Source organism: Idiotropiscis lumnitzeri, chromosome 20, assembly GCF_059441095.1.
Source record: "Idiotropiscis lumnitzeri isolate Australia: NSW breed Sydney's pygmy pipehorse chromosome 20, RoL_Ilum_1.0, whole genome shotgun sequence".
NCBI classification, from domain to species: domain Eukaryota; kingdom Metazoa; phylum Chordata; class Actinopteri; order Syngnathiformes; family Syngnathidae; genus Idiotropiscis; species Idiotropiscis lumnitzeri.
The window spans coordinates 1,154,085-1,167,992 of NC_142410.1; the positions used below are offsets into that span (position 1 = coordinate 1,154,085).

Consider the following 13,908-nt stretch of genomic DNA (forward strand, 5'->3'; position numbering starts at 1 on the left):
TGCTCTCTGGGATGAGACAGCTACGATATTCCACTCTGAATCAGGATTCTCAATTTGCTTGCCATTGGCAACCTGAGTTTCTTTTTGTTGACCGGAAGCTTTTGCGCCTCTCATGCTTTTCCACCGATCATCTCTTCGATCCAGTTGGCGGTAATTGTAGTCCATTGCAGCAGACGGCTGGGTTAAATCCTCTGGGAAAAGACCAGAACGTCCTCCCATTGTGCCAAAACGCCAACCTGCAGAAAATCATTTGAGAGGAGTTAATTGTACACCAGGCATAGAATAGCACAATTATTAAATTAAACAAAACTTGGGAACCATCGTGACCATAAAGTAACATTTTGTTGTTGTCACTCCAAATGACTTTGTCCATAGATTTTCTTGGCTTGTTTAGGTGTTGTTTGACATATTCTAAGTCGTGCTGTCAAGCAATTACATTTTTTAACTAATTAATCGCAAAAGGTTCCATGATTATTTGCAATTCGCTTTTTTGTGAAGGTTTTAACAGGTATTTACTTGAATAATATATGGTAATTAATATAAGATCACTAAATATGAAGTGTATTTTAAATCAAAGACTGTTCTAATAGCTTTCTTTGATCCTTGAATACGATCTAAATTGAGTCATCTTGACAGGAATTATTCTTACATTACAACAATACAATACAACTTTGATCCTTGAATACGATCTAAATGGTGTCATCTTTCCAGGAATTTTATTTCTATAGCGCATTTCACAACAGCTGGAGCTGTAACAAGGCGCTTTCCATATGCAGTCATATAAATTAGCAAGTAATTAGAACACAAATCAAAAGACATAAACAACCGTTTCCAGATTAGAAACAATTCTCAAAACATATACAGTACATTTAGTAGTAAGTACCACACCCCAGCAGTGTTGGTTTACAAGTCCCAGTAGTAACTTCAGCAGGGTGTTTTTTTCTGAGATGATGATGTGCTCAAGATATACAGCTAATATGGAACAGTGTTTGAATTTGGCTTTGCAAGATAAGCAAATTCTTTTTTGAAGTAAATAAAACTGAGTTAACTGAGTTAATATATTTAATTGCATGAATTAAAAAAAGAAAATCATGAGTTAACACTTTTATTTTGACATACTTAAATTTAAGTGACGGTTTTGTGACATTGGCACATTAATGGCTTTATTATCATTATCATTATTATTATTAGTAGTAGTAATATTAATACTAGTATTATAATTATAATAATTAATACTTTGCAGAAAAGCCTTAAAGGATAATGTAAATGGCAGTCAATTTAAAACTGAACAAAGGTTAGACTGCTCGGAGCCACTTTTGTGATCCTGGCATGGAAGTCCATTGTTTCAGAGGGGTCTCGTTCACACCTCCTGTGGTGCAGCTGTGATCTAATCTTCCTGCATTCCTCTCCTGAGTGTCTGGTCATTAGCATGGTCTAAACTTCAGTTACACTTAAAGGATTTCATACTTTTGACTATTAAAGGAATATAAGAGTTTGAGCTTAACATAGTTCATTAGATGTTGGTGCATCCAATGTATGAAAATGTGATATTGTAAAATGCTGAGAGTGTGACTGGTGGCGCGAAACTGGTTGCGGGGGTTGTGCAAGAATGGAATGTTTTAGAAGCAGAAGGTGCTGAGCGAGACGAGATGACTCCGGGAAGGAGCGGCCATCGGGGGATCGCACGCAGGAGGAGCCACGGGATTCGGCGGGAGGAGAAAGACCAATGAGAGCGAGCTAAAGTTAACTGCAATACACATAGCCAATAGAATCATGCCAGGATGCCTTTGTCTGTGCCATTTTGCATGTTGTATAGTATGAATCAGGACTGGGCAACTCGGAGGTAGAACACATTCGCTGGTGGCAAGAGAGGTGTAGAGTTGTATTGAGAGGGACCCGAGATCCAGGTGCCTTGTAGAAATCTGTGTATTGGGAATAAACCCACTTGTGCGTGAAAATGCCGGCTTCCTGATACCTTTCTATTGCAGAACGAGCGCGCATATTGTTGGATGAGTGAGAGTTGGGTAAGGTCGCAAATTGGAGTCAGATTACTTATTTGAGTTTACATTGGGTTAAAGTTAAATTCTAACATTGATATAAAGATAAATTCCAACAATTTATGGTGACGCCGACGTGATGCATGAGAGGTAATAGAAGTCTGGGACTTCAAAGAGAGTCTGGGACTCTAAGAAAATAGAAGTCTGGGACTTCAAAGAGAGTCTGGGACTCTAAGAAAAGAAAAGAAGCCTGGGGCTTCAAGAGTCTGGGGCTCAAAGGAAGCCTGGGGCTTCAGGAAAAACCACAAGAGTCTGAGACTCGGGCCTGGGGCCCACGTCCACACCAGGTGATGACCTGATAAAGAATGAAGGAGCCGCACATCCGACCGGCCTTCCTCTTGGGCCCACAGTGACATAAGGTAAGCAGATCCTTTTCAAATTCTGCATATTGGCAACGCTAAATTATAAGAGGAAGGCGGAGTGGAACGGCGTTAAAATATATAAATAAATAAATAAATGTATAAATAAATAAGTGTAAAAGTGTGGACGATAGTAGTGTAAAATCTGGGATTTACCTACTAGAATAGTTTGGAACTATTCGTGGTTAAGATACGATATGGTTAAATAAATAAATAAATATATAAATAAATAAGTGTAAAAGTGTGGACGATAGTAGTGTAAAATCTGGGATTTACCTACTAGAATAGTTTGGAACTATTCGTGGTTAAGATATGATATGTTTAAATAAATAAATAAATATATAAATAAATAAGTGTAAAAGTGTGGACGATAGTAGTGTAAAATCTGGGATTTACCTACTAGAATAGTTTGGAACTATTCGTGGTTAAGATACGATTTAAAATATCAGAGTGGAAGCGGTGTGAATGTGAAGGCTAAAATTGTTCTGCGTAAAAGTGGTTGGGACACGCACGAGTGGATTTTGATTTCAAGATGGCGAAGGAGAGGAAGTATGATAGTGGTCTCGGGTCCCGGGTGTGGCACGGAGATTAAGGATAAATTCATAAAAATGAAACATAAAAAAAGAGAAGAAAAACATGAAGTAGGGATGAAATAAGAAAAGAGAAAGAAAGAAAGCTAGAGAAAAGAGAAGAAATTGTGTCAGTGTAGCGATTGGAAGTTCAATAAGAAAAGAAAAGGAATGTGAAAAAGATGCAGAATGTGTAGAAAAGAGAAAGGAACAATTAATGTTCCATTGAAAGGAGGATGGTGAAACAGGCAGTATTGAGAATGACAGAGTTTGGTGATTGAAGAAGGTGTGACTTGAACAAATGAAAAGGATAAGAATTAGGGTCTGCTGTAAGGAGGAATTGAAGAAATAAATATTTCATGTTTCATACTTGAGTTGATGGTTTTTCTATTAAGGTAACTGTAATTAGTAACTGGAATGAAATGCACAGATGGAAATGACACGAAGAAAAAGAAAAAGATTGGTGTTATGAAATCTTAATTGAAGGAAGCTTTGAGAGCATGAGAAACCTTTGCAAGAGCATAGGTGGTTCCTGACTTTGTAGTTTGTGATTTGATACCTTGATTGTTTGAGTGGCTTTGGTAAGGCTACAGTGAATTGGGAAAATTAAAGGAAAAAAATAAGAGTGAGAAAGATTTTACAGAAGGCAATGATTATAGGTGTAATCGTAAAATCATGAGTGTGCTCTAACAAAGAGTTAACAGCTCTTTGAAGTTAGATGCTCGTTCCCAAGTAGGGGGAGGAAGTCAGAGAAAGAGGATGAAGTGATTGAAAAAGCGGAAGAAAAGACGGAATGTCTGAGAGGCATTCATCCACAGTTGCCAGACTCGCAACAGTATGTGTTTGAGCCGCCGCCCGATCCGACGGCGCCATTAATGGGGGGGGGAAGCACCAGCAGGAACATGTAAACATTTCAGACACAAGAGGAAAAACAGGCATCAATGGCAGTCGTTAACTGATTGAAAAGGAAGATATGCCTTTTGGTGCTCTCGAAAGAAGGTCACAGTCCTTTTGTTTCAGAGGTGTGTCTCGGCACCCCCCCTCGATGTTGCAGACGTTGATCTAATCTTCAGGCATCTGCCTCTCATTGAGGTGTGGAGCAATTTTTTTTTACAGTGCTAGTGTAGTAAGGTACGGGATAAAATATATGTATTCAACCTAACAATAAATACAAATTAGCAGGGAATTAGAACACAAGTTAAACACTGAAACATGCAGGGGATGCCTGAGGAACAGCAGGGCGGCGACAATCTTATTAAAATTTAAATTTTTAAGCAAAGGGATTATGGTTTTGGGATAAGTTTTAAGTGAAGTATTCTATGAACATGTTGAAAGAAAATCTTTGGAAAGGGGAATATCTAGCCATTGGAGATTGGTTTACCAAATATAAAGTTGGACTAAATAGTTTTGTAGATGATTTATTAACTGATGTGTATTAAATGTGACAAAGGTGGAAGACAGATGTTTTTTTTTTGCTGTACGACGCGAACGCTGACATGACAATTTTAGAGGATATGACATCATTCCATAAATACCAGACTGCTAACATTCGCATCTATGAGCTGTTTGATGTCACAGGTGCAGTTTCGTCAGCTACGTCCTTGAGAGGAGAAACAACTTCACGGGGAGTGAATGGGAAAATCCAGAGACCCACAGTTGTAAATTTTGGCATACGCTGGCTAAATTAAGGCAAAATTATGGATCTGCCAGCACAAATCTCAGTGAAATCAAGGCGGACGCGCCAAGGGAGGGGTCTCTGTGTGGAATTGGAAAGTATCGTTTGGTGAATGAAAGTGTGAAAGAAAAAGTGTTTGGATGCATATGTGGTTTGAGTGAATGTTTAAGGGACGGGCCTCAGGACAGAAAATTGTTTGAGGTCACCGGCAAGCCCTTACAGTACTTAGGATGCGATGGGTGGACAGGCCTGATCACCCTGAATCCCTATTGCACTCCCAAGTATTGATTTTCAAATTGTTTTTGGAGAAAGATTGGAGTAATTAAATTCAAGCATCAAGTGAATGATTGATTGACGTTATTACACAGAATTTATGCAAAACTGAAAGTTTTGGAAGGAAGATAATTTGTCTCTTCTCACTGGCAATTGCCACACCTCCAGTTATCTCCACAGGTTTGAGGTGACATGTGACCAGTGTGACCAGAAGGCCAGAAAATGCTTCAAATAGCGCCTCACCACTACCATCCCAGAGGTTCTCCTCAACAAGGAGGAGTTATTATTATTCACATTGGATGCGCGACTAGATAACACACACCCAGTCCAGGATAGGGCAAAATTTTCTTGGATTGTTCAGACTTTTCCATATAATACAGCACCACAGCAGTGATACTTGAAGTTAATGTCGAATTAGTCGCACTGTTTTTATGGAAAATTACTCACTTAACGCAAGGGTAAGTTGTTGTAGAGGAGATATTTCAGACAAAAATGACCCTGAAGTGGTCACAAGCACGTGTCTTATGTTGGATGTATGAAATTTTATTCTGATATTTTCCATTGTAACGTATTTCATTGTATTTAGGACTAAGACATTGTAAAACACTGTTTGGAATAACTTATAGAATACCTCAAATTTAAGAACAAATGGGAAATAGATGTTGAAGCAACTTTAGTTGACCATATGTGAAAAATGTTAGGAAAACAAAAGACAGGCGCAAATTTAGAGTGACAAAGCTCTTTCCGTCTCCCAGCAGGGCAGTAATCTAGTAAAGCCAGGATACTGGGTGCTTGTAAGAAGTTTGAAGATAAGACATTCGTAATTACCCAAGGGGGAAGGAGGCGTTAGTAACAGCTCTCACAGCTGTAAAGATAGCAGAAAGGTCAACATTGGTTTATTCGACACGTTGTAAAGAGGTCACGTTGGTTGAAATCTCCTACAAAGGAGACACCAGACTAAGAGGTTTATACAGAGTTACAAGCGGGACAAAATTTATTTCAGAGGAACTATCCTCACTTGAGGCCGAGGCCAGATCTGCTGACCAGCATGATGGTCACCAGCTAAATGGGGACACCTCAGGTGAGATTGGCTGTGCCGTGCATCAGATATTTCTGGCCCGTTGGGGTCGATGTTGCTGTGTCTTTCAGGTGGGGAAGGGGGAGACAGGCCTGGTCTATGTGGCCAGGGCGAGACGTGAATGGAGTGAGACTTCCGGCAGTGACCCATCCAATAATGTCGACATTACACAGCTGTTCCAGTTGGCCGTCCACAAGGGCGTGCACCTTCCAGTGGCAGACATCAGGCGAAATAGTCCATGAATGAAAAAATGCTAATCGGCCTAAGTAGAACACATTTTGTACCTAATTTAGCACGACATCAGAAAAGGAATATATGGGATTGGATTAAGGAGCGTGACTAAAATTGTTGTACTTGCAGGTTTAGAAGGCCAAGAGAGATAAGAAAAAAGGAGGCAGCTGCTCCTTCCACTTCTGCTGCTTCTGGGCAAGGTTCGGGTGACGCAGCGCCACAGCAGACTGGCTGCTGTCCATAGCAGGCCAGTCAACGAGGTTGGGATTGCGGTAACAGAGGTACGGGTGGTTATGGACAGGGGTTGTGAGTGGGGTGTGCACTTGCTGCGGGGTGTGGGGTCACTGGGTGATGAGCTGTCCATGCCGAGCCACTTTCTGGAATGTGCCATCCTCCGGTGCCATATCTGTCACAAAGAGCTCCACCAGCGCAGGGGGCGCCACCGTTACCCACTCCCAACGCACTTGACACAAACCCGCTCGTACCCCATTCCATGACAGGGGGCCGCGGAGCTTCAGCGTTCGAGGACTAGCAGGTCCTAGCATTCCGGGGACGGTGGATGGACAAGTTTTCGATGGTGCTGGATATTGGGGCGAGCTATGAGCTCCTTCCGCAACCCCCACTGAGCCATGTGGACTCTCAAGATTGCCTGAGTCACTGCCATTGACTGAACGAACACTGGAATTCGAGTGGCATTCCCGGATGGGACTGAACTTGACTCTGCACATCCGTCGGAGGGAGCATATGTCGTGCTCTCTTCCTTCCCAGTGGCTAAACTGAACTGAAACATTTGAGGGCAGCTCTGAAACCTGGTTACCATCCTCCCGCGGTGGGTATGCCCTGTTTCTGCTCTGGTCTGACTGGTTTAGCAACCGCCACCCTTTCAATTCACCAATTGACATATCACATTGTACATGTGATCACAAACATGATTTGGTTTATCAAAAATGCACTCATCCAAATTTAGTCATGAGTGCATCATGCGTTAGAATTATATATTTGTTATGTCTACCGGCGTTGCCTCGCACGCGTGCCTTGTCCCTGGGCAGCGGTAATGGTATGAATTGTTTACTTTCGCCGAGCCACAAATCACATTGAATATTGATGCGCGTCATCATACTAAAGATCTAGACCCCATCGTTGTTGAATACTCCGCGTCACAATCGGGAGATCATATTTCAGCACTGACTACAAATTCTTTGGTTTTGGGAACATTACTAAATGTCGAAATTTCCAGAGAAGGGTCGCTCGGAAGTGGTAGTTCTGTGTGTGTCTCTGCTTGAGGTGTTGTGGACCCAGGGCCCGACTGAGTTGGGGCTCGGCTCCACAGCTCCGCGATGTTTTTACTGTCTCTACCCCCTCCCCCAGTTGACAGAATCAGTGTGGGCACAGCCTGTAGGTGGATTGAGCCAATCATGAGACAATAGGAGGTGAAGACTGCAGCGGTCTTGGAGCTGTCTATGTCTTGTAGAGCACCTTTTCTTCCCATAAAAAAAAAAAAAATAAATAAATAAAAAATAGAGGTTTAATTCGGTATCTGCGTTTTTATAGTTTTGGGATTTTTTATTTTAAGCATAAATGGTTACTATTTCATTTGTGTTGCTTTAAAATTTGTCAATTAACAGTCAAAATTGGAGCGTTAGCTCGAGGCTTAATTTGTTATCTCGGAACACAGTTAGATATTTGAACTCAGTGAACTCAGCATCACTGGAGTCGGACATCGCTCCGTACATCAACCTACGGGTGCTTTCCCGGAGGTGGACTCGATCTCGCTGATAAGGACAGTTTAGAGTTCTGGCTAGAACCTGACACGCCATCCAATTGGGAACTACAGGACAAAAGTGGTACCATAACTCACAGTTGCGCCCGGCCCCAGTATTTGTGCCCGCCATGGTTGAGCTTAGAGGTTGACCGCCCGGACGGGCAGGTCAAGAGAGGGAATGTGTAGATGGCATGAATTGGATCAAAGTCAGACACTTTCGAGTCTGAACAAAGACGATGACGATGCAAATGTTTAACTTATTGACTATTTTACCTGCTGGCGTGTGCTTTGTGTGGACGATGTTTGCGTTTGAACATAGGATGCGGGATGACAGAAGTGATGGAGCGAAAGGAGCATGTAATGGAATGGTATGGTATGGAGCAGAGCGAGATGATGGTAAGACGCTGACACAGACACAACAACTACTGCTAAATCTGAAATGTAAACAACCGACACAGGTGAACACTTGGGTACAATTTTAATTGGACACACCCATGGAATGATGTGGGAATAAAAAAGAAAGAGCCTATTTTTGACACCCAAGTTGCAAAACAAAAGTTCACCTGCCTAAAAGTTAAATGGGACTGGTCCTGGGATTGGAAATCTCCAGGAGTCATGGTGTAATGAAAATGTGTCTTTGCCAGTAGGAATCCCTCTCGCTCGTGATGATGTTTGGCTGTGGTGTGGAGAGAAAGTGCTGTACGATAGGCTTCCCACCAATGCCTCAGGTAAGTGCGCCCTGGTAACGCTGATCATGCCAGTTAGTGTGACAGCCTTAGATCTGGCCAAAATGGAGTGGGAAGGTGTTGGACAATGGGGAAGAATCCCCTTCCTTAACAGGAAGAGAAGGGACATGCAAGAATGGTTGAATGCAGGAGATCCCACGTATATAGATGCAATTGGAGTTCCAAGAGGGATCCCTGACGAGTATAAATTGGTGGATCAAATTGCAGCAGGATGGGAGAGTCTTTTCCTGTTCGTTACAGTAAACAAAAATGTGGACCGGATTAATTATGTCCACTATAATGTCCAACGATTGGCGAATTTTACCACCTCAGCACTCCAGGCAGTGCATGAGCAATTGGCTGCCACGTCTCTTATGGCATTCCAGAACAGAATAAGCTTAGATATGTTGTTAGCCGAAAGAGGAGGGGTGTGTGGTATTTTTGGGGATCAGTGTTGTACTCTGATTCCCAACAATACATCTCCTGACGGTCGCCTTACCAAGGCATTGGAGGGTCTGCGCACGCTAAGTAACGAAATGAAGGAGCACTCAGGTGTGGACACCAGTTGGTATTCTGACTGGTTCAACATCTTTGGTAAATATAAAAGCCTGATTGCATCAGTACTGATTTCTATCGCTGTGTTTGCCGCTATTATGGTGTTATGCGGATGTTGCTGTATTCCATGTATCAGATCATTAACTGTTAAGACAATAGAACGCACGTTGGGGCCACTCCCTCCGGGTGGTCAGTACATGATGATCCCTCAAAAGGACCCCCAGGAGGCGGAGGTAGCCGTGGCCCTCCGGGAGTCCAGGATGTGAGTATGGAAAGATGGCCTCGGGGACCTGAGGCCATAAGGAGGGAAGGAAATTTTCTACTGATTCTTATTCTTTTACTAATTGTTTGATGTGTTTTAGTTTTATGGCAAGTGATGTCGAGCTCGTGTGCAGCAATGAAATAAGGTGTTCAAGTGATGACCTCAGATGTCTGAGGTCATGAGAGGGATTAAAGGATAATGTAAATGGCAGTCAATTTAAAACTGAACAAAGGTTAGACTGCTCGGAGCCACTTTTGTGATCCTGGCATGGAAGTCCATTGTTTCAGAGGGGTCTCGTTCACACCTCCTGTGGTGCAGCTGTGATCTAATCTTCCTGCATTCCTCTCCTGAGTGTCTGGTCATTAGCATGGTCTAAACTTCAGTTACACTTAAAGGATTTCATACTTTTGACTATTAAAGGAATATAAGAGTTTGAGCTTAACATAGTTCATTAGATGTTGGTGCATCCAATGTATGAAAATGTGATATTGTAAAATGCTGAGAGTGTGACTGGTGGCGCGAAACTGGTTGCGGGGGTTGTGCAAGAATGGAATGTTTTAGAAGCAGAAGGTGCTGAGCGAGACGAGATGACTCCGGGAAGGAGCGGCCATCGGGGGATCGCACGCAGGAGGAGCCACGGGATTCGGCGGGAGGAGAAAGACCAATGAGAGCGAGCTAAAGTTAACTGCAATACACATAGCCAATAGAATCATGCCAGGATGCCTTTGTCTGTGCCATTTTGCATGTTGTATAGTATGAATCAGGACTGGGCAACTCGGAGGTAGAACACATTCGCTGGTGGCAAGAGAGGTGTAGAGTTGTATTGAGAGGGACCCGAGATCCAGGTGCCTTGTAGAAATCTGTGTATTGGGAATAAACCCACTTGTGCGTGAAAATGCCGGCTTCCTGATACCTTTCTATTGCAGAACGAGCGCGCATATTGTTGGATGAGTGAGAGTTGGGTAAGGTCGCAAATTGGAGTCAGATTACTTATTTGAGTTTACATTGGGTTAAAGTTAAATTCTAACATTGATATAAAGATAAATTCCAACAGCCTGCATTTCATCTCAAGTCACTTTTGGGTTTATTTTGAAATCCCAAACAATATTCATTCCAGTTGTGGCTCAGATCCTTTTTGGTCAAGCTGATTGTGGCTTGGTATCAACAGATCCACCAATTTTCTACTTCTTTCTCAGATTTTTAATTCTCCTGATTGGCATTCTCAGATCTTCAAATATCATATCATTTCCTTATCCAGATTTCTAAAGTAAACCCGTCAAAGAGCCGAACAGAGGGAGCAGAACGGCAGGTCTGAATGTTTGTTAGGTGGTGCACCGATTTCTTTGGATGAAAGCAGAATCAAATAGAAGGAGGTCGAGTCTCGGTAAAAAAAAAAAAAAACTTCCGCAAACAGCCGCATAGAAGAATAGACCAATACAAGACATAATTGACAACAACTAAAATAATTACACATGTGAAAGGAGATAGTGGGGTATTGGGTGGGAGCATGTTACACCCCTGATGCACTGAGCATGCGATCGTAGCCTTGATTAGGTGCACCGCATCCTCCACAGCAAATCTGCAATGCAATGGAGGGAAGGTGTCACGATCCGTGCTTCCTTGTTGCAGCAGAGTGGGCGTGGTCGACGGCGCGTTGCCTGGAGACGCGGCCGCGAGCGGGACGCGCTCACGAGACTCTCAGCTGCAACCCATCATCGCTTGATTACAGACTACTTAAACCTTCGACACGCACACTGGCGTGTCGGATTATTGACCCAAATTGCTCTCGCCTATGTGCCTTTTGCTATAGTCTTTGCCCAACTTTGCTCCGTGTGTTAATCGTGATTGTTTGTTGCTCTGCTTTGTTTTCTACAGCTACGTTTCGGCTCGCTTTATGTTTTCGATGATTGGACTTAACCTTACCCTTTTGAGGAAGGACATTCTCGTTTTCGGTTTCCTTGCGTTGCAAGCTCCTTTTGTTACTCGTTTTGGTTTTCCTGGGGGAAGGTTGTTCCCCCAGCGTTTTTCGTTCTCGTCCCCCGACGCCTGTAAGTATAGACCCACTATTATTATTGATAGCAACTTATCTTGCCTATCGCCTGTCCATTGTTTATTGCCGGTCACAATAAATATTGTTTCCACCGCATTTTCCCTTGTCCGCGATTTAAGAATCCACCCACACCGCTTTCCAGCCCCGGCTGGGAAGCGGTCCTCACAGAAGGATAGGGTAGTGATAGCCAAAAGAAGGCATTTACCCGACTTCAATATTTACTCAGCCTTGAGTCTCTCCCTGGATTTCTCAATGAGCATCAATGAGTCAAGCTTCTGCTCATTTCTTTGAGATGAGCTGTTAACGTCTCCAAGTTGGCATCCATTTTGCAAAGAAGCTCCAGAATCTCCAGAACACGTTTTAAAATACTTGGCCAATAAAAACAATTCTGATCCCGATTGAACACAACTCACCCTAAAGTCTTTTATTAGAGGACCCTAGAAAGTTGGGAAGAAAAACAGCCCGCAACACGATTTTGACCAATCCAAGGAATTCAGTGAACATATTTACATGATATACTGTAAAACAAAAAAGTCATAAGGACCTGCACCCAAAACTATAAAAAAAAAAGTCAGCCATTTCTCAAATATAGGTTTAAAGCAACCATTCTGAATTCATACTTTGATAAAATTAGTTCTGCATGACATTATATTCTTTCTAATCTTAATCTATTTATTCTTCCGAGTAGAAGATTTTTACACACTTAATTTTGATGTTGCTAGCTGAAAGTGTAATTATGAAATAGTTTTCACACATTTGCTTTATTGCTAGGAAAACTAGAGCAATGATATTGATATATTGCAATAACTATCTACGTGAAATGTTCTTGTTTTGCATTGAAGAAACTTGCTTCTGCTTTCACAATTAAGTCTTCATAATAACCACCCCAATGCAAATGTTAACGGAAGATAGCAAAATGATGGCCTACACCTCTCTTATCGGTGTGTGGCGGTGCAATATTGTGAAGTTAAGAGGTTGTTACGGGACTGAGATGTTTCTGCTGAGTAATGCTTTGATGCATTTTTGATCACATGTATAAAGTAATCTTTCAAAGACATGCACACACATAGAAAAACAACTTCACGTGTCTTCAGCTGCTTGCTTAGATAACCCCACCCTTTAGGGACTTCTGGAAATTAATAAATGGGAGGGAACGGAGAGATATGTTCAGAGCGCAAAGAGACAAGTATTCGATTCAGACTTTCTCTTCGTTCTCCTTGCTTGCCAAATTTTGAGCGTCTTTCTCTTCATTGATGGTGTGTTTATGAAATGTCAAATTGGCAAACGTGACATTTTCTTGGTCCTTCAAGCCAACCCACAATATACCCGGAGTTTTCAGGAGCTGAGTTGACTTCCAGTAAGACCGTGGCCACGGACCTCAGCTCTGCTTCTGGGAGCCAAGGGTTGATGTGAGGCCAAAGAGGAAGACGGCTCTGGTGAGTTTACACCTTTTGGGAATGGCAGGTGTGGATGTGTGGTTGTTTGGATGTGTGCGACCGTGTAACAGACAGAGTAGACTTTAAAACTGTGTAACAGACAGAGTAGTCTTTAAAACTGTGGAAGACGGAGTGAGTCTAAAAAACTGAGATAAACCTTGAGAATACTAGTCCCTATCAAGTACTCGACAGAAAGGGGATGACGGAGCCCCAGGTGGACGCACGAAAGTTCCGGGTGTAAGGATTGCGCAAAGAGATACGTAAATAAATAAATAGTATAGAGTGTGCATGTGTACAGTGTGAAAGGGGATTCACGACCCCATTTTGAACAGACCTTTGAGTGACAATTGTTGGGGAAGCAGACGCAAGAATTCTCCGCCACGCTGTGGTAGAAGCTTGAGAATTACTCCAAACGGGAGGTAATTGTCACCCTTTTCAGGGAAAAATTCGCGTAGAGCACCCTGGGTGAATTGCTGACTTTGATCAAAATCGGAGAAGTAAACAGTATAATGAATGAAAAAAAGGATCCAAAAAAGAAGTTAACTTGTAATGATTGGAAGGATGTAGTGAAACCAATGTCCTTCGAAATAAATATTTGATTAGAAGCGTGACTAAATATAAACGGGGAGGGGGTGGGGGGAGTTAAATACTTTCAAAAAAAGGAGTACTGCAATATTTGAATATCTTATGGAAAAGTCAAGGATGAACCCTGAAATAGATAGGGGAATCTAAAATACATGCACATGTGTGTGCTATTATATTATTGTTTGTAGTTGGTCAGTGTTGAGAACTGTGTGAGTCATGAAGGGGGCCCGTGTGTATGTTCGCGTGTGTACGTCTGTTTGTATCTGTTTGTGTGTCAAAACGGTAGGACAG

The 13,908-nt window shown here is 42.3% G+C and overlaps 1 protein-coding gene across 1 annotated transcript in view; it reads right to left on the reverse strand.

Moving 5' to 3' along the window:
- The window catches only part of myo15b (myosin XVB), a 151,476-nt gene that overhangs the window by 38,309 nt on the left and 99,259 nt on the right, over positions 1-13,908 (reverse strand). The window contains exon 27 of the mRNA XM_088284636.1: positions 1-236. Within this exon, the coding sequence (XP_088140762.1) occupies positions 1-236 (236 nt within the window). The remainder of the gene's footprint in view (positions 237-13,908) is intronic.